Below are 19,950 nucleotides of genomic sequence, written 5' to 3'. Positions count from 1 at the left end.
AGCTGCTGCACACAGCTTGTGAAGCAAAAGGTGCAGTCTATTGTGAAATCAGTGGATTTCGACACGCAGTGGCAAATAACATGACAGTCAGACCCACATGCTACAACATGAAACCTGTATTAAGGAATCAAGAAGAAAAAGCAGCCTTTACCTTTTAACCTTTTTTATAAATAGCTATGCAGCTTTACTAATAATAAAACCAAAATATCAAAAATGTATTCTTAAAATACAAAAAGTAACCCATTTAAATGCAGGCATACAAATCAAGTGAAAGAGAAGAAAAAGCACTGTGGGGGTTTTTTTTTTCTTCCAAATAAATCTTTATTTTTTTCAGTTTTTAAATAGCTGAAAAAAAAAATACACAGGTGAATAAAACAACATAGTAATCATTCATACAGCTATATGTGCATATCTGTCACGGTTCCTGTTAAAGATGCAAACCAACACTGAAGACCACCGAAAGAGGAAAATAGTTACTTTTTCTCAATTGTTGTGTCACATGTAATTCATTATCCTGAGAAATTCAGTATGACTTCCCAATTTAATTAAAACAATCAATATTGCTGATGAAAAAGTTCACACAGAGCACACCCACACACACTCTTGAAAAAAAAAGAAAGAAGAAAAAAGTCCAATCTCAACTAAGACAGATTAGCAATGGAAGAATAAAACGTGATGGTCTTGTTCACTTCCGAGGACTGGCAGGAGAAAAAAAGAAAAGAAAAAAGAAAAGAAAGAACCTTTTTGAGAAGTGTGGGATCATAGATTATGAGACAATACCTACAATTGTTTCTGTCAATCAAACCTAATAATCTCATCATCACGTAACTCATTCTCAAGCAAAAAACAAAAAAACAAAATACAGGCATAACATCTATCTGAAGAAAACAGTAAAATAAAAACAAGCTTGCAAGAGAGAACACAAAGAGCAAACAGAGTGCGACAAACAGTTACCAAATGTTTTGGGCTTTCTTTAAAACACACTTCTTTTGGTCTTTGGGTCAAGTGGGGCCCATCAGCGAGTGACCTCCCCAGAGGAGAAATGCAATTCTGATCAATAATTAGCTCCGCCCCAACAACTCCCTCGTGATCATCCTACACAACTCTTAATCTGAACTACTTCAAATAACACAACCCTACACTTAAAATGACAGGAGAAATACATCCAACAGTAACCAGAAGAAAACACGGCAAAGATCAACTTCATGTTAGGAAAAAAAAAAAAAGAAAAAAAAAAAAGTTCACGTGAGGATTTGACCTTCCGATTGAGCCAGCCGGTCCTCCGGGCAGAGAGTCCTTGTTGTTGAAGTCTTTGTCATCACACGGATCATGACGTAGATAAACGGTCCACCAGTAAAAGAGACAAAAAGCTTTGAAAAGAAGTTCCGGCATGCACAGGAACTTTGAAAACATCGTCACGTGACAATTAGTGTCTTGTCCTATCAGAGCGGAACAGACTGTGACACTTGGGAGAGGGGAAAAAACAAACAAACAAACCCAAAAACAAAACAAAAAACAGAATATTTGCAGCACACCAAACGTGCTGTTTGAAGTCCTCAATCTTCTGTTCATCACTGTGACCAACTAGCAGTGAGCAATAGCCAGTTACAATTAGGGAAAGAAAGATATGCAAAAGACAGGCTGAGAAATGTTTGGAAGTGTTTGCACCAGTGCAAATGTTGCTATTGTTGACAGTTGGGTTTTTTTGTTTGTTTTTTTTAACCCCACAACACCTTACACTATACACGGGACTGAGAAGCTCAGCAGGGTATGTGAGAGTTATGTTTTTTTGTTTTTTTTTTCCTCAAAGTAAGGATTTAGGTGATGATAAAAACTGAAGAAACTGGTGACTTTTGTGCTGGTGCAAATCTTACCAGGTCAGAGCCTTCCTCAGCAAGGCATCAATTTTAACCTCCAAGACGCATTCAGAGGCGAGAGGAAAAAAGCTCTGTGTTGGTTAGAGGAGGGAAGCTTCCAATCTTTCCTGGTTGTAAACCTAGAATATCTGGCAACCCGGGCAGAGAGAGGAGGGGTAGCACACGTCAGCTAAGATCGGGGTGCCGCAAAAAAGCACGTCAGGACTCCTCATTGCCTGAGTCGTCTTCGTCATAGCAACAGTCGCCATCCTCGCCTTCCACGTCGTCTTCGTCGTAGCAATAGTCATAGAAGAGGTCGGAGCCTTCGTCGGGGGCTGGGGCGCGTGTGCGGACGCAGTACTCCGCCAGCGTAGTGGGCACTTTCACGCCATCGCGCTCAGCTTCAGCCTTGGTAGCCAACACTTGTTTTCTGAGGGGAGATCAGAGTGGCGTCATTACAAACAGCTGGAGATTTACTAGCATTTTCTGTCTTTCCATGAAAGATCAACCAAATCTGAAGAAAAGTTCCCACCTTATCCGCCAACAGTCAGCTGATCTTTTGCTACATGAATGAAGCCCTGCAAAATTTTACCTTTATGCTATCAATATTTTACAAGTAACATTCAGAGTACAGAGTCCACACACCCACAACAGTCATCTGGTTAGATCGCCTCCGAGGTACTTCCCTCTGGAGGTTTTTTTGGGCACTTAAAAACACCTGCAGTGGATTTGCTAACACTCTTTCACAATTTGGGCAATTTGAATTTACCAAATGTTTAAGTGAACTCCAGCTTTGATCATTCAAGATTTTTATTTTCTGAACACATTTATTCCCAGAAGAATGGCGGTTCACCAAGTTTTAATAATGCACTGGACAGTTTTAGCTGTTTCAACAATCACTACAGCTGTATTTCTCTGCTTGATGCAAGGCATTAGTTTGTCCCTCTGAATCAGTAAAATCTTCTCTATAACTACGGGATACATCTGACATGAAATTACTTTTGTTTTGCACAGCGAGTGAGTTTACACCATTTCTTTTAACTGTGAATCATGCAAACTGTTTACCTGATGATCTCCACATACTCCCGGTCTTTGCCTTTGCTGTCTCTCCATTTGCGGTACATGACAGACGCGTCCACATTGGCAGGAGAAAAGGTGTTGGGTTCATTCAGCAGTGAGATCACACTCAGCAGAATGGTCCTGGAAGCAAACACAAAGGTGGCAGTCAGCGTGGCATCTACTGCAGGACATGAACACACAAGTTATGTGAATTAAAACAAAAAGAAAAAAAAGGAACTAATTTCTACTTTCTCCCTTATGTTAATTTTTTAAACCATATTTTATTTTAGTATTGGGTGAATTTAGAAATATGGATAAAGAGTCTCCAATTATGGATATAATGCTAATTATTCTGGCAGATAATAGATTATTTTAAATTTTTCAAAAATGCTGTAAATGACAGTGAGGTAACTTGCACTGGATAAAACAATGAGCAACTAGAACACTGGACTGTTTTGATTAAAACAGACCTCTCTACGCCTTTGTAAATCTTATTTAAACAAGGTTGAGGAGGATTGTTGTCCTAAGACAACAACGCAAAACAACGCTAAGATTGTCACTGAATGTTCAGCATGTTCAGAAATGGTGACTTTTGTATTTTTGTGTAATAACTTGTGCTCTGAAAGCAATGCATAATAATGTACTTCTACTATAATAAAACAGTATAAAGGAGGATATTTTCCTACTGAATGATAATGCCTCCATACTGCAAAAAACAACAGGCAACTCAAACTGCTTTAACTAACAAGGTGCATAATACATTGAATGCCCACATATGGATTCAGTTTCTAGATACAAGTAAAAAGAAGCCAATGAAGACGAATGTCATGCGATAAGACTCTGACTCAGGTAAATTATTGAAGTAGCTGAGACAGGACAAAGACGGGAGGTACCCAAGAAAGGAGAGACATGAGAGAGATAATGAGGGAGTGCTAACCGGACGTTCTGGGTGGGATTCCATCTCTCTGAAGGCAGCTCTCCGCTCTGTGGGTCGTCCACTGGAGGGTGCAGTATAGAAATACACACATCTCCATTCTAAAAGACACAGAGGGGAAAGAAAGCTCCTTCAAATGTGATTCAGTCAAATTTTAGTTATAGAGCACTTTTTAAAAAAAACAAGAATCTGATAAAGTCCTGTATAAAAATACTAAACACACCACACAAAATATAAATAAATTTTAAAAAAAGCCAACCTCTCCTGACGGAGAGATTATGGAGCTTGATTGCCTGATGTTTTCAGCTGGGTTGAACACCTTAAGGTTGCTGGCAGTCAATCAATTAACTGCCAGCAAACCTTAAGGGAACATATGTCAGCAGCTCAGATATGTATGGTGGCGCTGATCCATTAAAGGCTTCAAAAACAAAGAAACACATTTTTTTAATGGGTCTAATGGGCCCCATGATGCAAGTGGTATTTGATCATATGAATCATGAGGCAAGCCTAGGACAGCTGCTCCCATCACAAACAGCAGTGGGAGGGCATTCAAGTATGTCAAGTTGTTACCTCATAGATGTTGGGGTGCCACATCTTGGTGAGGAAGCGGAAAGCCGGAGGGGAGTAAGGGTAGTCTAGAGGAAACTTGATTCGAGCCTAGGACAAAAAGAGACCTTTGGGGCTTGAATTGTGTGGCAACCTTTATTCATTCAGTAAAGCCTGTGTATTGTATTACATTAAGTGAAGTAATCACACCACTTTGGCTTTCTTACCTTGAAATATCCCCCTTCATAGTGAGTGTTTGGTGGTCCAAAAATGGCCACTTCCCAGTTGTATAAATCAGCCTCGTCCACCAGTGTTATTTTGAATCCCTCCACGGGCTCCTCCTGAAGGCTCTTCAGTTCCAGCATGAGTGCTTTCTGTGAACTGGCTACATGAGGGGCGTCGGGTTGCGCCATAATGTTGTTGTTGGTGGTGGTCTGGGTGGCTGTCGGGATATTCTGGAGTGAACAGCGGACAGTTTCCTTCTGTTCACGCGAACACGGCAAAGTTAGCCTAATAAGCCAAGCAGCCTACCCCGAAAACAACAACAACAGTACCGAGACAATAAAACAGGCCAAACGTGTCAGGCTGTGCTCGAGCCAAACAAAGGTGGCGTTGATCTGTCCCCGAAACAGAGGAATTATTTACCAATGTCAACACTCAGAGAAATCTGCAACTGACCAACCATTGTGTCAGACCCGCGCCTCCAGCTTTAGCTGATCTACCTGGCAGAACAGCCGCGGATATAAGCCGTAAATCTACTGATAGCTGTAGGCTAATGGGAGCTAGCTAACAAGCCCTACCTCACCAACCAGATCGAACCGATCCTAGCGCGGCGCGAATACTTCCTAACCGCATACAAGAGCCAGGCTAGGACAGAAAACACACCTATATACCCAAACCCATGAATTCTTTACGGCAACAGCCGGAAAATATAGCTCATACGGCCATAAGAGAAGACAGGATAGAGAAGAATGTTGCTGAAAGGAGTCCCCTTTCCTCTACAAACAGGCAATGGCGCCCTGTGATATGCGGGATTTGTAGTCCAATTTCCACCTGTCAACATTATTTTTCCCCTTTAGAGCAGCAAAGAAGGCGTGCGGTGACGTATTCAACTGTCTTATTACATAAGTTTATATAAAATTAAATTTACCCAGAAAAAATGATAGCTTTTAGAGCAATAATTCTTTAACATTTTATTTGAGAGGGAATTTAGGGAACTGCATTTGCCACTTTCTGACGTCACAAAAACGCCAAATATTGTTCGTGCTTCTGAGCTGTTTTCACCCTGAAATTATTTCAACACACTGACGGTTCTCAGTTGTATTCAGATGGTACTCCGAGGAGGGGTGCGGATTTCATAAAAACATCAGTTAATAAACATCGGGGCATTTGTTTCTAGTTTATTTTTCTCAAGGTTCTCGTGACGTAAATAATACGCGCCATTTCACAGAAAGCCCCTTCGAGGGGGGCTTTTTGCTGCCCCGTTAACTAGTTAAAAATATAGCGGTTTTATTTTATATTTTATTTTTTAAAATATGACCTGAAAAATGTGAAATATTGACATTATTTACTTTTTAATCGTTCCAGTGCCGTTTAACCTGGTGCAAAAATAATATGTCTTAAAAAGTCCCATTTGTTACATCTTATTTATGCGACAAACTGGTGTTGGGACCCCCTATTGAGAGAAAGTTCGCAATGAGTTCCAAGTCTCGACGTCGGACTCGCTCCAGGTCCAGAAGTCGGAGCCGAGATCGGCCGAACAAGTCAAGAGGAAACAAGTCTAGATCTCCAGATGAGAGGAGAGACCGCAGTCGGTCTGCCGACAGGAAAAGGCCCGCTCGTGGTAGGGGAAGATCCGGCAGTCGGGACTCCAGCGATGGCTCTCCGGCCCGACGTCGGCCTCAGCACAGGGGCCGCTCTGGTTCCAGCAGCGGCTCGGAGAGCGACCGGAGGCGCGAGACTCAGAGTCAGAGGAACAGGTCGAAGGGTCGGTCATCAAGGTAATCGCTTTGCGAAGCGGAGTTGGCTGCTTACTTGGAATTTTATATATTATGATGGTAGTAGCAGGCCTCATTTGAACACATCGAGTGACTCCGTAAACGTAACGTTTTTCTGTCCGAATTGCGACAGCGAAAGGACATCAACAAAAACTATTCTTTTTGGGGGGGGAATTCCAGGAATCAGCATGCATCTATGCTTTTGCTTAGGCGCTAAATATAATTTGATGTTGACTTGCAGAACTGAGAAAGGCCTTACTTTTAAAAAGGAAGAAAAAAGATGTGTCTGTTGTTTTATTATTTGAAGAACTCATATCACCAGTGCGTGTGGCGCAGTATTGCTTACTAGAAGGCAACATGCCAGTGAGACCTTCGTAGATATTCTGTCTATCCATCAATCAATCATCCGAATGTTGTAGTGGCAGCAGGCTAAGCAGGGTATTCCACACACCCTTCTCCCAAGCAACACTTTCCAGTCCTTGCTGGGAGATACTGAGGCATTTCCAGGCAAAGTGAGATGTATAATCTCTTCAGTGGGTTCTGGGCCTAGCTCGGGGTCCCCTCCCTAAGGAGAAGGCATCTTCTTAGATCACCAGGGTTTTTTTCCCCCAATATCAGCTTTTTAAAAATGTATTGCCGGAACCAAATTTAAATTAACCCTTCTTTTTTGAAAAGCAAATTACATTTCTGAATTGAATCTTTTGTTGTTCTGTATGATTTTTAATTGGATGTAGGGTTTAAATCATTGTACAGCATGATGCTTGTTGTCACTGCATTCATAAAATATTACAAAGGGATGTGTGCACAGTATATTGCTGTATCGATGTTTGTCCCATCCTTGGTTGAGTGCCAGGCTGCTGCACAGTAATCCAATCAACTGATAGCGATGCTGATGTTCAGTGACATTAGTGTTAGTCTTTATGTGAATGAAAAGACCTTCTGTAGATATAATCCCTATATCAACTTGTTATGGTAACTCCATTGCATGTAAAATAATAATAATAATAATGATGATAAATAGGTTTTTAACTGTATTCAACGGGACCTTACTTTCAGAGTTTCCTGTTATGTGGTTCTTCTGTAGTTAATATTGTATTCCTGCAGTTACTGTATTAAATCACACTTTCTGTCTCAGTCCTGATTCAGATAATACCAAAATGAGAAGGAGGAGAAAGGAACAGGAGAGTCATAGAACAACATCCCGAGAGAGGAGAAAGGGAAGATCCCAGTCCAGTTCTGACTCCCATGATGGAAGCGGCGACAGAGAAAGGAGAAGAAGAAGGAGTCCTGAGAGAGGGAGTCCACTGAGAGACAGACAGAGGAGGGAGTGGGACAGAGAGAAAGAGAGGCACAAGAACAGCGGCAGAGACAGCGACAAAAGTCGAGAGCGAAGGAAGAAAAGTGAAGACAGGGAGCGCGGGAGGAGTAAGAGAAGCCAAGAGAAGTCTGACCGGGGCAGAGGCAAGCAGCGCTTCAGTTCGAGTGAGTCATCTGAGAGCTCAGAGTCTGATTGCGAGAGAGGCGCACTCAAGGAAAAGGAGGAGAGGAAAAAACAGAAGGAGATGATGAAAGCTCTTGAGACACCAGAGGAGAAGAGGGCCAGAAGGTTGGCAAAGAAGGAAGCAAAGGAGAAGAAACGGAGAGAGAAGATGGGCTGGAGTGAGGAGTACCTGGGATACACCAATGCAGACAATCCTTTTGGGGACAACAACTTATTGGGGACATTTAAATGGCAAAAGGTGAGTTCCTGACTGCAAATGTTTGGATATTTGCCTGTCATAACCTGCCTTTGAGACCTTGCATCCCATCCATGGTTCTTTTTGCTTCCTCAGGCGTTAGATAAGAAAGGTATCGGTCATCTCGGAGAGAAAGAGCTCAAAGAAAGGAACAAATGTATTCAGGAGGAGAACCGTAGAGAGCTGCAGAAGGTAAGAACTGTGGGATAAAAATCTTCCACATTAGTGCTCACACAGTGCCTGACTTTTTATACAAATGCTTAAAAAAGGATGGAATTTCACTTCCCAGGCAAAACATGGAGGATCAGTTTTAAGTTTAGAGATTGGGAGCGACATATTTATACACCAACTTTATGTTGATGTAGGTGAAGCAGCTGCGTCTGGAGCGGGAGCGAGAGAAGGCCATGAGAGAGCAGGAGCTGGAAATGCTGCAGAGAGAGAAAGAGGCAGAATATTTCAAGACCTGGGCTGAACAGGAAGACAACTTCCATCTGCATCAGGCCAAACTAAGGTTAGTGTGGCTCTTACTCCACTATGATTGGATCAGTTTGTTTAAACTTCCACCTTCTACATCTATTTATCTGATTAACCGTGCATCACACCGTTGTTCTTTGTCTCTGCAGGTCTAAGATCAGAATTCGTGACGGCCGTGCGAAGCCGATCGACCTTTTGGCGAAGTACATCAGTGCAGAAGATGATGATTTGGCAGTGGAAATGCACGAACCATACACGTTCCTCAATGGGCTCACGGTCACTGACATGGATGACTTGCTAGAGGACATAAAGGTTTGTAGATGTGCTTAAATAAAGTGTAAAAGTTCTGTTTATGAAAGGACCGATTTAAGAGTGTGAACCTGCAGTTCAAACATTGCTGCCTGTTTGTTTTGTTTTAGCCAGTAACTATATCATCTTTAAATGTAATTTGTGATTATTAGTGTTAAATAAAAATATGTGAGTATACAGTGTTTCATAATATGCCTACACAGATACAATATTAAAAACCCAGCTCAATTTGTAGTGTCAAGTTTAGACTGTATGTAAAACATAACATCACTCACTGCGTTATGAGCTACTGTTATGAAATCTCACGTTATAGTACTGTGCAAAATTCTTAAACTGTCTCCTGTTTCTTTATATTTTGCTTCCTGATGTTAGATGTTATTGACATTTTTTAAGTGCTCTTGAGCAATAGTTCTCCAGGCTTCCTGAAGGCCTTTCAGTGTTCTTCTTTGATCACTGGCATCTATTTTGCTTATTTTCAGTCCAGTCCTTGTACCTGACCTTTCTCAGAGGAATCTTTGTTTGTTAAGCCACCATGAATCATTCGAGCATAAAAAGAGACCTTACCTTACGCAAGGGATGGATCTGTGCCATGTTTATCATCGACAGACAACTTGGCAAATAACCAATTTGAAATTGAATCTTCAGGAACTTTGTTACTAAACAGCACATTTCTTTACTTCAGTCAAGAACTGTCTCAGTGGAAGGGTGGCAGGAAGGAAGGAAGGAATAAAGGGAAACTGGGAGGAGCGGGTTAGGTATACCAAATTACACAAGAACTGGACTGAATCTGTTCAAAAGGTCTTGTCATTAACATGTACAGAGGAGGTCTAACACTCAGTGTCTGCAACATTCTGTAAAACATGGTGGGCTCTCTGTCATACTTTGGGGCTCCTTTTCAACCAGTGGTGTTGGACAGGAAGTCAGAATTGACTGAATTATCAACACAGGAAAAGAAAATGCTGGAAGGCATCTGATTGGCAACGGCTTCATGACAGTGATCCCAAACACACTATCAATTGGCCTTCCCAGTTTAACATTATTGAAACAGTGTGGGATCATCTTGATAGAGAATTGAACAAAAGGCAGCAAATATCCAAAGAAGGACTTTGAATTTCCTTCAGGAAGCCTCGAGAATTATTCCTGAAGACTACTTATTACAAGTCTTATTATTATGTATTACAAGAAAGCTGTCTAAGAGAGTTGGTCATACAAAATACTGACTTTCAAGCTTGTTGGAATTGTACATTTTTGCCTTTTTATATACTGTATTTCTATGTATGTTTGCACCAGTCTTTCATTTCTAATAATTTCTAATAATGATATAAAGATAAGGGGTGGCTCAAGACTTCTGCACAGCACTGTAGATAGTATTAGGTCCTAACTTGAATATTGACTTTTACTTTGTAAAATACCTGAGCACAGACTAGTGTAAGTATCCACACAGCAGATGGTGTTAATTGCTAATTGCTTTAAATTCTCCAATTGTTAAAAACACCACAAACATGGTGGCGAAGTCTAATTCAGGGACTCAGATTAGCTGACCTCGTGCTTAGCAGGCTACCAGCAGGTATGGCCACCTAGGAAGCGACCATCTCTCATACTTCAAGCCTTAATAATATAAATGTCACAGAATAAAGGTGCTATTAGGAGGCAAATCAGCTGTAGGTCATTTAGTGTAAATCTATATTTAAATGTTTTAACACATATTTACCCTAAACATGTCAAAAGATGTGTGCTAACATGTACTGATCTTAAAGTGCAGCATAATTAAAACATTACTGCATGCGCAATGTTCTGGTAGGTGTACATGGAGTTGGAACAGGGCAAGAACGTGGACTTCTGGAGAGATATGACCACCATCACTGAGGATGAGATCAGCAAACTGAGAAAACTGGAGGCTTCTGGAAAAGGGCCTGGTAGGACACCCTTCACATTGTCCCTCTCTAATGGCTTTTCTCCTGATATGATTCTTTTTTTTTTCCTTTTTTTTTAAAAATTATTAATTTATCCATTTATTTCTCAGGTGATCGTCGTGAGGGCATCAATACAGCTGTGAGCACAGATGTTCAGTCTGTGTTCAAAGGAAAGACATACAGTCAGCTGCAAGCACTGCACCAAAACATTGAGGCAAAGATTCGGGCTGGAGGATCCAATCTTGATATCGGTTATTGGGAGAGTCTGTTGCAGCAGGTCAAAGTCTACATGGCCAGAGCAAGGTATGACAGTGATGTGGCAATGCCCAGTGTTTTTGGCTGGCTTAATAAAGTTAAGTCCCATCTTTATGGAACTTTATATTGTAGTGCTGTCTTTTTTGGCCAGGGCACTCTTATAGAAGAGATTTGTAATCTCAAGAGTCTGATTGTTTAAAACTAAATCTAACTTTTTATGCTGTAGGCTGAGAGAACGACACCAGGAGGTGTTGCGCCAGAAGTTGTTCAAGCTGAAACAGGAACAGGGAGTAGAGAGTGAACCTTTGTTTCCCATCATCAAAGAGGAGCCTAGGAGTGAGGAAGATGAGTAAGTTAAAATGTACAGACCTGAGTTGCAAATTCCTCTTTGCATTATTGCAAGAGGTGAATTGTAAAATCTAAACCAACATTTCCTTATTCCAGTGAGAGAGGAGGGCAAACTAGAGAGAAAAAGAGAAACACTGAAACAGAGCCAGAGGAGGGTCCATCCACATCTACAGCAGGAAGCCAAGATGAGGAAGGAGGAGAAAAGGGTGACAAGAAGGATGGAGAGGAAAAGGATGAGGTGGTGGAGGCTGTTCTGACGGAGGAGGACCTGATCCAGCAGAGCCAAGCGGAGTACGACTCGGGTCGCTACAGCCCCACGTTGCTCATGCAGTCTGAGCTGCCGCTGGACACCCACACGATCACCCCAGAGGAAGATGCACACCGACTGCAGTTAGCACGCAGACAGCTCCAAGTCACAGGTATGAGATGACAGCAAAGCATCCTCACTGCAGAAATGTATAACCATGCATATTGTAAACTGTAGCCTCACTGTTTTACCACTTTGTCTGTCAGGTGATGCCAGCGAAAGTGCAGAGGACGCCTTTGTGCGACGGGCCAAGGAAGGCATGGGCAACGATGAGGCCCAGTTCAGCGTTGAGTTTCCGGTCACTGGGAAAATGTACCTGTGGGCAGACAAATACCGCCCCAGGAAACCACGGTTCTTCAACAGGGTCCACACAGGCTTCGAGTGGAACAAGTACAACCAGACACATTACGACTTCGACAACCCTCCCCCTAAGATAGTCCAAGGTTACAAGTTCAACATCTTCTACCCAGACTTGATCGACAAGCGATCCACACCTCAGTACTTCCTTGAGCCCAGTCCCGACAACAAGGACTTTGGGATTTTAAGGTTCCACGCGGGCCCGCCGTACGAGGACATTGCTTTTAAGATCGTAAACAGGGAGTGGGAGTACTCGCACCGACACGGCTTTCGCTGTCAGTTCGCCAATGGGATCTTCCAGCTTTGGTTCCACTTCAAGAGGTATCGCTACAGGAGATAAATGCCACAGATCAGTACAGACCAAAGCTGCCAGTGACTGGGTTTTACACATGCTGTACAGTAAAGGTGCTTTGTTGTTTTTGTTTTAGCTGCTCTCTTAGAAAAGCAGTGTTAAAGCTTCAAATGACTGTGTACTGATGTCTAAGAAAGCAAAACTGTAATTTAGTCAAGACGTTACACATTAAAGATTTTTTTCCTTCTCCTTTTTGCATTTGGCCACTGGTTAATGGGTTTCATACTAACTTCACGTTAGAGATAAAACGGTAAGCATTTTAAACTCGCTGAAACAACTTAAAGAACACATAAAAATTGTTTAATTACAATAAAACAAAGTCTTGGTAGCTAGTGGTTACAGAATAAGTGGCTCGATTTCAATTACTGTACATTCCCTGTGAAAAATCAAACCAGTCATTGCAACATATTCCAATCTGTGGTACTTAAAACAATTAGTAGGAAATTAAGCACAAACTTGCATATAAAACAAAAAGGCAGGAATTCAAGTACATCATATTTGTACCAAAAATAATTTAGTTTAGTTTTATCAGTTTTGTTTATCAAAACAAGCACTTGAAATGTTTTTACATCCAAGTTTCTATGCAAATATTAGAGCTGAACCCCTATTCTCATTAGTTCAGGGCAGAAACGAAGCCGTTTCGGTATCCCCATCATTCATTTGACTCTTAAGTCTATCTTTGTTAATGTCATGCGCTTCCGCTTTCTGACTCTCAGCTCTCAGTGTTGGTTGTTGTTACTGTTGCTGCTGATGACCACGGGCTTTTCCTCTCTGGGTGCAGCTTGATAACTCACGCCGGAGTGTAAAGCCTCCTGGTCCTGGCTCTCCTGAGGTTGTTCTTCACTTTTACTCTTAAAGCAACTCCAAGGCAGACACAGATGGCCTTTGTAAAAGTTCCAGGCCAAAAGGGCAAAAAAAGCAAGCCCCAAAAGAGCACATGCAACCTGCAGTCCAGTAACTGATGCACAATCAGTCTGAGCTTGGGCATCCAGTGTCTTACCATCTCTGCGAGAGTCTGATAGGTCAATTGTGACCACATGCTCAATTACAGTTATGCTGTGCTTTACAGCTCTGGAGTGCTCCACAGACAAGCAGCGGTAATGACCGACATCGCTTAATGAAACATTCTGGATCAGAAGTCCGTCTTGTAGCTGAAGTGCAGCTGAAGGCATCAGATCGATATTGTTCTTCTGCCACATGATTTTTCCCAAGCTGGAAAGGGGTAGACAGCTAAGCTTCAGGTCCTCGCCTTCCCGGACGGACCAATTCAGAGGCTTGATAGGGTCTGAAATTTCAAGAGACAGCCATAAATGCATTTTCAGTTTGACAACTGCAACAGATCACATGCAGAAACTTGCAAACTCCAGAAGATTCAGTTTAATGAATAAACTCACCAGCATCAGGGCAAAGGGAAGCATCTCCAACTTTCACACTTTGGATTATTTCACTACAAAAAAAAGAGCCAGTAAATGGAAAATTAGTTTGAATATAGAACATCAATATCACTTGGTCCTTGTCTTTAAAGTGATGCCTACCGGTGTGATTTAGAAATGAAAACACATTCCCCCAGAGCATTGTTCCAGCCACAGTATGGGTCTCTGGCTAGCACACAGTCCATACAGGATGAGGACCTCTCACAGGTGGCCAGTGGTATCTGGGCTACTCCAGTGTCTGAGCCTGCATAGAGCTGACCATGTACACCTTGGATCTATGACACAAACACAGAGCACCGATGATGCTGATGTACATTGACACCAAACATATTGAACCTGTTTATTCTTTCTGAGAAGACTCTTTATAAATAACTTAAATATGTGTTTTTTCACATTCTTGATAAATCCAGTCTTGCTGAAGGATAAAAAAAATAAATAAAAATGTACTGGACTTCCTGAAACAATATCACTACTGAGGCATCAGCTGTGATATAACCATTCATTTTAAAAAAGTTTATCTCAAATTACCGTGATATTTGAAAATTTAAGAATCTTGATTGGCTGAGGGGGGTGGAAGATTTGTACTTCCTCTATGATGAACATCTCTCCGTCGTAGTTCACAGCTTTCAGCACTGTGCCTTTGTCTTTTGTATGAAAACAAGAAAACATATTTACGTGCATAAAGTCCAGTATGCTTACCACTGTTAAGTCATCAAAAACAGCAAAATAGACAATAAACAGGAAGTGACAGAATGATGTACTGATGCAAACCTGTGCCTATAAACATCACGGTGTACTTGTTGCCATCTGCAGCTTTCATTTGGTTTACTATGATCTGTGTGAATGTAGCTCCTCTGCGCACCAGTAGAGGTTTATCTCCTATTGGCTGGATAACCTGGTCCATGAGGGGCTTGTCCTTGACAAACTGAAGGGTTCGGTCTGGTAGATCCAAAGTTTCATGTATGCCCGCTTTACGAGCTGCATTATTTATACACTGGCAAAGGATCAACAGAAAGGAAAGAGAGAGCGGGGTGCAAAAAGGAATCAGCTTCCTGCTAGGGTTTTCTTTAAAAAAAAAAAATGCACAAGGGAATTTTGGGAAGACTTACAGCTCCAGGCCGAGGGACGGGCACTTCTCCACTATACATCACCCACTTAACAAAGGAGGTTTCTACGGGGACTGGGGTCTTGTACTTCCCCTCTGCAAACACTCGGCTTATGTCTGACACGCGGTACGCACACACTGCAGACAAGTCTGATGTGTCCCTTAAATAAGCACACACACACTAAACATGCAGGAGATCTTAGCCAAATGGTGTTCTAAAGACATAAAATAGGAAGTTAGCATTTTCCTTCTTACACAAACATGTCTGCTGGTCCAAACTTACGACTGTGCTGTGAAGACGGTGTAAAAAGTACAGCTCTTCCAATCCTTCTCGGGGTCACACCAGCGGTATGCGTCCCGGATAATGTACGGCAGCTGGGACTCCAGCACAGGACAGTCTATTCTAGCTTTCAAGAAGGTTGTCCACTTTTTCTGCAAAGTCCTTTGACCACCAAGATCCCCCTGTGAACACAGAAATGCATAAAGGAGGAAAAATACACATAGCAACGAAACAACGGAAAAGGCTGCAGGAGCACAAATGGAGGAAGTGCCATTTATGTGCCATTGTCATTGGAAGCGCATGCAATGTAAAACCTTTTATCACCTTGCAGACGCGGGCCACGCGGGACACCACCAGTTTGTTGTAGCAGTCGCACTCTACAGCGGTCTCACTAAAGAACAGGTAAACTTTGTCGTCATCTCCGCTTTCACTTTCCTTGCTCTCTGGCATCTGAGCCATGGAAACAAAGGTGGGCTCTGGCACAAGAAGAAAAGAAAACTTTAACTTTGACTCAACTAATAGGTTTAAAAAAATTATTTTATATCTTACCATTAAGCCAGGAGCTTTTAAACTCAGTCCGTATGGTACCAGACGAGCTGCGCATTAGGACGGGTTCAGAGCCGAGGAAGTTCATTGACGTGGCTGAGTAAAGATCATTACCTAACGAGACCAGAGAGCAAAAGAAAATATGTTTGCTCTGCTAATCTTTTCAACAGATTTCTTAGTGTAGTTGGCAAATTTCTACCTACCTGCCATGATTGAAGCGTATCTCTGGAAAGGATCAAATGGACACTTCCCTTTGCCATCCTCCACCTTCTTCTCAAAAGTCAATGCATCACCTGAAAAGGACTGCACCGGCAAACACCGTTTTATCTTTGGAATTATTCTGCACTTATTGTGAAGCTGATGAAAAGCCATAAAAACCATCTATTCAATCAGTTAGTGAATTTATCTCACCACGTAGTCGCACTCGGGATCAAAAGCATTGGTTCCACACACATACATTCTGTCATCTCCCACCTTATGCAGGATCCTGATATAGTTCAAGCACTCCATCTGTAAAAGGAATCCAAGAACCAGTGACGGCCTCTGCTTAATGTAAATTGACCTTTACAAAACTACAATTAACCAACCTCTGCATTTTTTCCTTTGTTTTTACAATCTGTCTTTTTTGTTGGTGTTGCTTCCCATGCAACCTAAAAGATAAAAAAACACAATTTTGGTCACACTTCAAAAAAAATAATAGCCGTTCTGTTGAATAGGGTAAAGTTTGGGCCTGTCATAATAACCGATTGATGACAAACGTTACGACAAGTCCACAACTCTGACATTGCTTTCATTACTGGTCACACTACTCTGTGTGGTAGGAGAACATGTTTCTCAGGGCTAACAGGTTTTCTGCTGTACAGAACAATACTTCCAACGTTTACATTTTTTAAAGGAAGCACAGCTGCTGTTAAGATGGTTAAACTGTGAAGATGTGGCTAAAATTGTTGCTGAAGAGGAAGTGCTCAAATTAGATGATCTGCTTTACTATGTCTGCTAGCTTTGTTTGCACTGTGTTATTATCACAAAAATCAACGGTCAAATACGCCATGATATTTGCCATTTTTTGACTGTAGTTGATAATTAATAAGGTGCAATCTGAGGTGAAAACAGGATAAATTCATGTGAAGGAAGAGTAATTTAAGGACAAAGTTTTTTTCCATCTTTGAAAAATGTGTCAGAAAACTCTGTGGTTATGAGGCTTCCTGTTAAGCTGGTGGTTGGTAAATGGTTGTGTCTAAAGGATCACATCACACACAAAAAAATATACATCAAGAATTGGACTGTGCACATTAGAAGAGTTAGATCAGTTCACACTGTTGTTGAGGAATTAAACAAATGAACCCGTGTCTTTTGTTTGCCTGAAGTTAGGCTCTCAGGAAGCACCATTTCCGGATCACAGATGGATCAATTCCAGTCCGGCCCCTACTCCCTCCTACTCTGCAACAGAGTGGGACTTTCACAGCTGTGAGGAATAAGTTCTGTCTTGTTGCCTTTTGACAACCAGCATGTATTTCAATGGATTTGTGAGCTGATTTTTACTCAGCGTTCATGGTAGATAGAGTCTGTGAATTTCTCGCAGAACCACATGAAAAGGGCCAACAGAGCAGCATTATGTTGAAGAAAAGGACATAATAAATAATAAATACACAGAATATACAGTATGTACACAGTTTTAAAATTACACAGTTTTAAAATTAAAGTGTCTGAATAGGTGAATAAATAACTGTAATTGACTAAAAGTGAGTAAAGTGTCGGCAGTATAAAAAGAGTGTAGAGTAGTTTATGTTTATGGGTATGGGAAATGCTCTTATTGGTTATGTCGGGCACTTGCCCTGGATTGGTGAAAGAGATTGTTTTAAAAGGAATAAAGTGGGTGCTGCCTGTTAAAGAAAAACAAACAAACAAAAAAAGGTGTTCTTACTGAAGCATGTTTCTGGGAGATGTTATAGAGGTCAAGTGCGTACACTTTTTCCCTAGCACCAAGCATGAGCACGCCTTTATCTTCTATCAACAGCATGGTGGAGTAGTTATAGACATCATTCTCACTAAAAAAACGAGCATTGTCCCCTAAAGGAAAAAAAAAGAGACAGCAGACAAATGATTAACTCAGCAACCACCAGTGATTAAACGCCATTTCCTTTTGAGTCAACCCAAATTATATGAGCCAACACAAGCTGACGCACTGTAAGTCAAGGTTACACAAGACAAAAGAGCAGCACTTACTGTGATAAGGCACAGATCTGCGGGGGATGCAGTTCAGTGGTAAGTTTTCCTTGGCCATCAAGGCCAGAGGCAGCAGGCAGAAGACAGTGAGGGACAGCAGCAGATTCATGGCTCCTTTTGCTCAAGCTCAGAGGAATTTTGGCTTTATTGTTTCCTCAACAGTCAGTCATAGAGCGGTAAAGGCGGCAGGGTGGCATCTATGACGTGATGTGGTCTGTGGTGTTTGAAGGGTAGCAGCCCCTTTACTGGCCCCGCTCTGCAGGCTGTCCATGGGGAGATGGATGGCACAGACCAAAGAGACAAAGGCGATGGGGGCTGAAAAATACAAGGGTGTACAAGATATTAAAAACTGTTCATGAGTAAAGAAGGAAAAGTATAGAACCTTAATGGATGTACAGCAAAACATCAGGAGAGGACAATAGCTGACAGGGGTACACATTAAAGTTCATCAAAACAAAGTGTAAGAAACTTAGCCAAAAAAAAGAAAAAAAGAAAGAAAAGAAAAAGTAAAGGAATCGCTAGAAAGGACAGAGTGAGCTAAAGTCAGCACCGCAGTAATTCTGTCAGTGCCATAGTGATGTTAATGCAGGGCCATGAAAAGCATTCAGCAGGGTGCAGGGATGTCAACCTCAGCTCTCCTGCAGCACCAAGCACCGACACAATGAAAGATTCACACAGAGTGCCAAATTCTGGGCTCGATTAGAGACGAGCTCTTGCACAAAGTTGGCTGCAAGGAAGTTAGATGCAAGAGTGGTTTCATTGCACTGAGCAGGAAAATGAGTTAACCTTTAATTACGTCGTTGTTACAAAAAGAGCATCTGTTTTCATTACTCTCACAGTAATGAAATTTGAAGTAATGGAGGTGTGTGTGTTACCTGATGAGCCACAACATGTCAGAGAATGCACCCCGATAAGATTATTTAGCCTTGAGGGCCAATCCCAGCTTCGCTCTACACCCACATGCAGGCGCGCACACACACACACACACGCAGACACGCACGCACATGCGCAAACACTCACAGCACAGTGCCTCTCATGTTTACGTTCAACTGAATCTGAACAGTAGAAAAAACCCGATAAGTGTGTGAAAATCAATGTGGAAACAAAAATCCATAAAATAAATGAGAATTCAACAGTACGCTACTTAGCTAAATTAGTTATAATAATAGTAATAAAGTACGTTACCCCGTGTAGTGAAGCTTTAACGTGAAATTCACCCTGAAGCTGTTAATAAAGTAGTTCTTGCAGGTTAGCTAAGAGTGAGCAAACACTCGAATCACAAGTTAATCTCTTACCTGCGCGCGGACACGCCCCAATCTCCCGAGGTTTCCTCTAAGAAAAAAAATAGTCCCAGCACCTGTTTACGACATATTTCACCACCGCTTCACGGACAGTTTGATAGTTTAAAAAACAAAAACAAACAAACAAGGCAAAATCAAAAACTCCCACATACCTTTAGCAAACACTCAATAAAAGTGTGAACAACTGAGACTAACGTCTAACGTACCCCAGAGGTGTCAGACGTTGGCCGTAGCCAGCAGCTTCACTGAGGTTTATTATCTGCAAGCTCGCGTCTAAAAATCAGCGACCGCACAGAAAATTAAAAAGGAAAGGCGCTCATGCAACGGCTCAGCAGCCCGTCAGCCTCCAGTGAGTGTTTCTAAAGACACAGCGGTGCTTCGTTTCTGTCCACAGCCTCTTTCAGCGCTCATATCCCGCGGTCGGTGAAAGGATCTGAATGGCCGGAGATCCTACCTACTCCGGACAGCCGCGCAGGTTTTTTTTTTAACTAGTCCCCCACACCCCTTCAGAGTGTGGCGGAAGGCGCTGACCTCCGGTCTGATTAAGTGTTTGTTATTCTCTTATTAGTAGTACTACTGTCGGTAGAGGGCACAGCTGACTCCAGCTGGGCGGATC

The 19,950-nt window shown here is 41.9% G+C and overlaps 3 protein-coding genes across 3 annotated transcripts; 1 reads left to right on the top strand and 2 right to left on the bottom strand.

Annotated features, from left to right (window-relative positions):
• Positions 1-681: 681 nt before the first annotated feature.
• On the bottom strand, positions 682-5,402 carry cdc34b (cell division cycle 34 homolog (S. cerevisiae) b). The gene is made up of 5 exons (XM_063462389.1): positions 4,623-5,402; positions 4,420-4,506; positions 3,853-3,950; positions 2,922-3,056; positions 682-2,286 (listed from the first exon to the last, which is right to left on the bottom strand). The coding sequence occupies exons 1-5, from the start codon at positions 4,806-4,808 to the stop codon at positions 2,076-2,078; spliced, it is 717 nt and encodes a 238-aa protein (XP_063318459.1). The 5' UTR covers positions 4,809-5,402; the 3' UTR covers positions 682-2,075.
• Positions 5,403-6,069: 667 nt separating this feature from the next.
• cactin lies at positions 6,070-12,637 on the top strand. The gene is made up of 10 exons (XM_063461499.1): positions 6,070-6,395; positions 7,528-8,131; positions 8,225-8,320; positions 8,494-8,639; positions 8,752-8,914; positions 10,713-10,827; positions 10,935-11,127; positions 11,306-11,428; positions 11,524-11,846; positions 11,941-12,637. The coding sequence occupies exons 1-10, from the start codon at positions 6,091-6,093 to the stop codon at positions 12,429-12,431; spliced, it is 2,559 nt and encodes an 852-aa protein (XP_063317569.1). The 5' UTR covers positions 6,070-6,090; the 3' UTR covers positions 12,432-12,637.
• A 141-nt stretch (positions 12,638-12,778) lies between these two features.
• Positions 12,779-19,516, bottom strand: LOC134616934 (semaphorin-4E-like). Its single transcript, XM_063462030.1, has 16 exons — positions 19,487-19,516; positions 19,329-19,365; positions 18,034-18,348; positions 17,732-17,877; positions 16,395-16,457; positions 16,219-16,317; positions 16,011-16,110; positions 15,811-15,921; positions 15,586-15,737; positions 15,265-15,443; positions 14,986-15,142; positions 14,648-14,870; positions 14,405-14,520; positions 13,979-14,151; positions 13,838-13,890; positions 12,779-13,728 (listed from the first exon to the last, which is right to left on the bottom strand). The coding sequence occupies exons 3-16, from the start codon at positions 18,140-18,142 to the stop codon at positions 13,163-13,165; spliced, it is 2,247 nt and encodes a 748-aa protein (XP_063318100.1). The 5' UTR covers positions 18,143-18,348; positions 19,329-19,365; positions 19,487-19,516; the 3' UTR covers positions 12,779-13,162.
• Positions 19,517-19,950: the final 434 nt, after the last annotated feature.

The sequence above is a fragment of the Pelmatolapia mariae genome, linkage group LG18 (genome assembly GCF_036321145.2).
Source record: "Pelmatolapia mariae isolate MD_Pm_ZW linkage group LG18, Pm_UMD_F_2, whole genome shotgun sequence".
NCBI classification, from domain to species: Eukaryota; Metazoa; Chordata; class Actinopteri; order Cichliformes; family Cichlidae; genus Pelmatolapia; species Pelmatolapia mariae.
This window is presented reverse-complemented; position numbering and strand designations above follow the sequence as displayed.

Excerpts from the sequence above, each read along its gene's own strand:
- cdc34b (XM_063462389.1), bottom strand. The coding sequence starts at position 4,808 with ATGGCGCAACCCGACGCCCCTCATGTAGCCAGTTCACAGAAAGCACTC. Across the intron at positions 4,507-4,622 it reads ATGAAGGGGGATATTTCAAG|GCTCGAATCAAGTTTCCTCT; the intron begins GTAAGAAAGCCA and ends TTTTTGTCCTAG. Across the intron at positions 3,057-3,852 it reads AATCCCACCCAGAACGTCCG|GACCATTCTGCTGAGTGTGA; the intron begins GTTAGCACTCCC and ends GTTTGCTTCCAG.
- cactin (XM_063461499.1), top strand. The coding sequence starts at position 6,091 with ATGAGTTCCAAGTCTCGACGTCGGACTCGCTCCAGGTCCAGAAGTCGG. Across the intron at positions 6,396-7,527 it reads TCGAAGGGTCGGTCATCAAG|TCCTGATTCAGATAATACCA; the intron begins GTAATCGCTTTG and ends TTTCTGTCTCAG. Across the intron at positions 8,640-8,751 it reads CTGCATCAGGCCAAACTAAG|GTCTAAGATCAGAATTCGTG; the intron begins GTTAGTGTGGCT and ends TTGTCTCTGCAG.
- LOC134616934 (XM_063462030.1), bottom strand. The coding sequence starts at position 18,142 with ATGAATCTGCTGCTGTCCCTCACTGTCTTCTGCCTGCTGCCTCTGGCC. Across the intron at positions 15,922-16,010 it reads ATACGCTTCAATCATGGCAG|GTAATGATCTTTACTCAGCC; the intron begins GTAGGTAGAAAT and ends TGGTCTCGTTAG. Across the intron at positions 14,871-14,985 it reads CCGTCCCTCGGCCTGGAGCT|TGTATAAATAATGCAGCTCG; the intron begins GTAAGTCTTCCC and ends ATCCTTTGCCAG.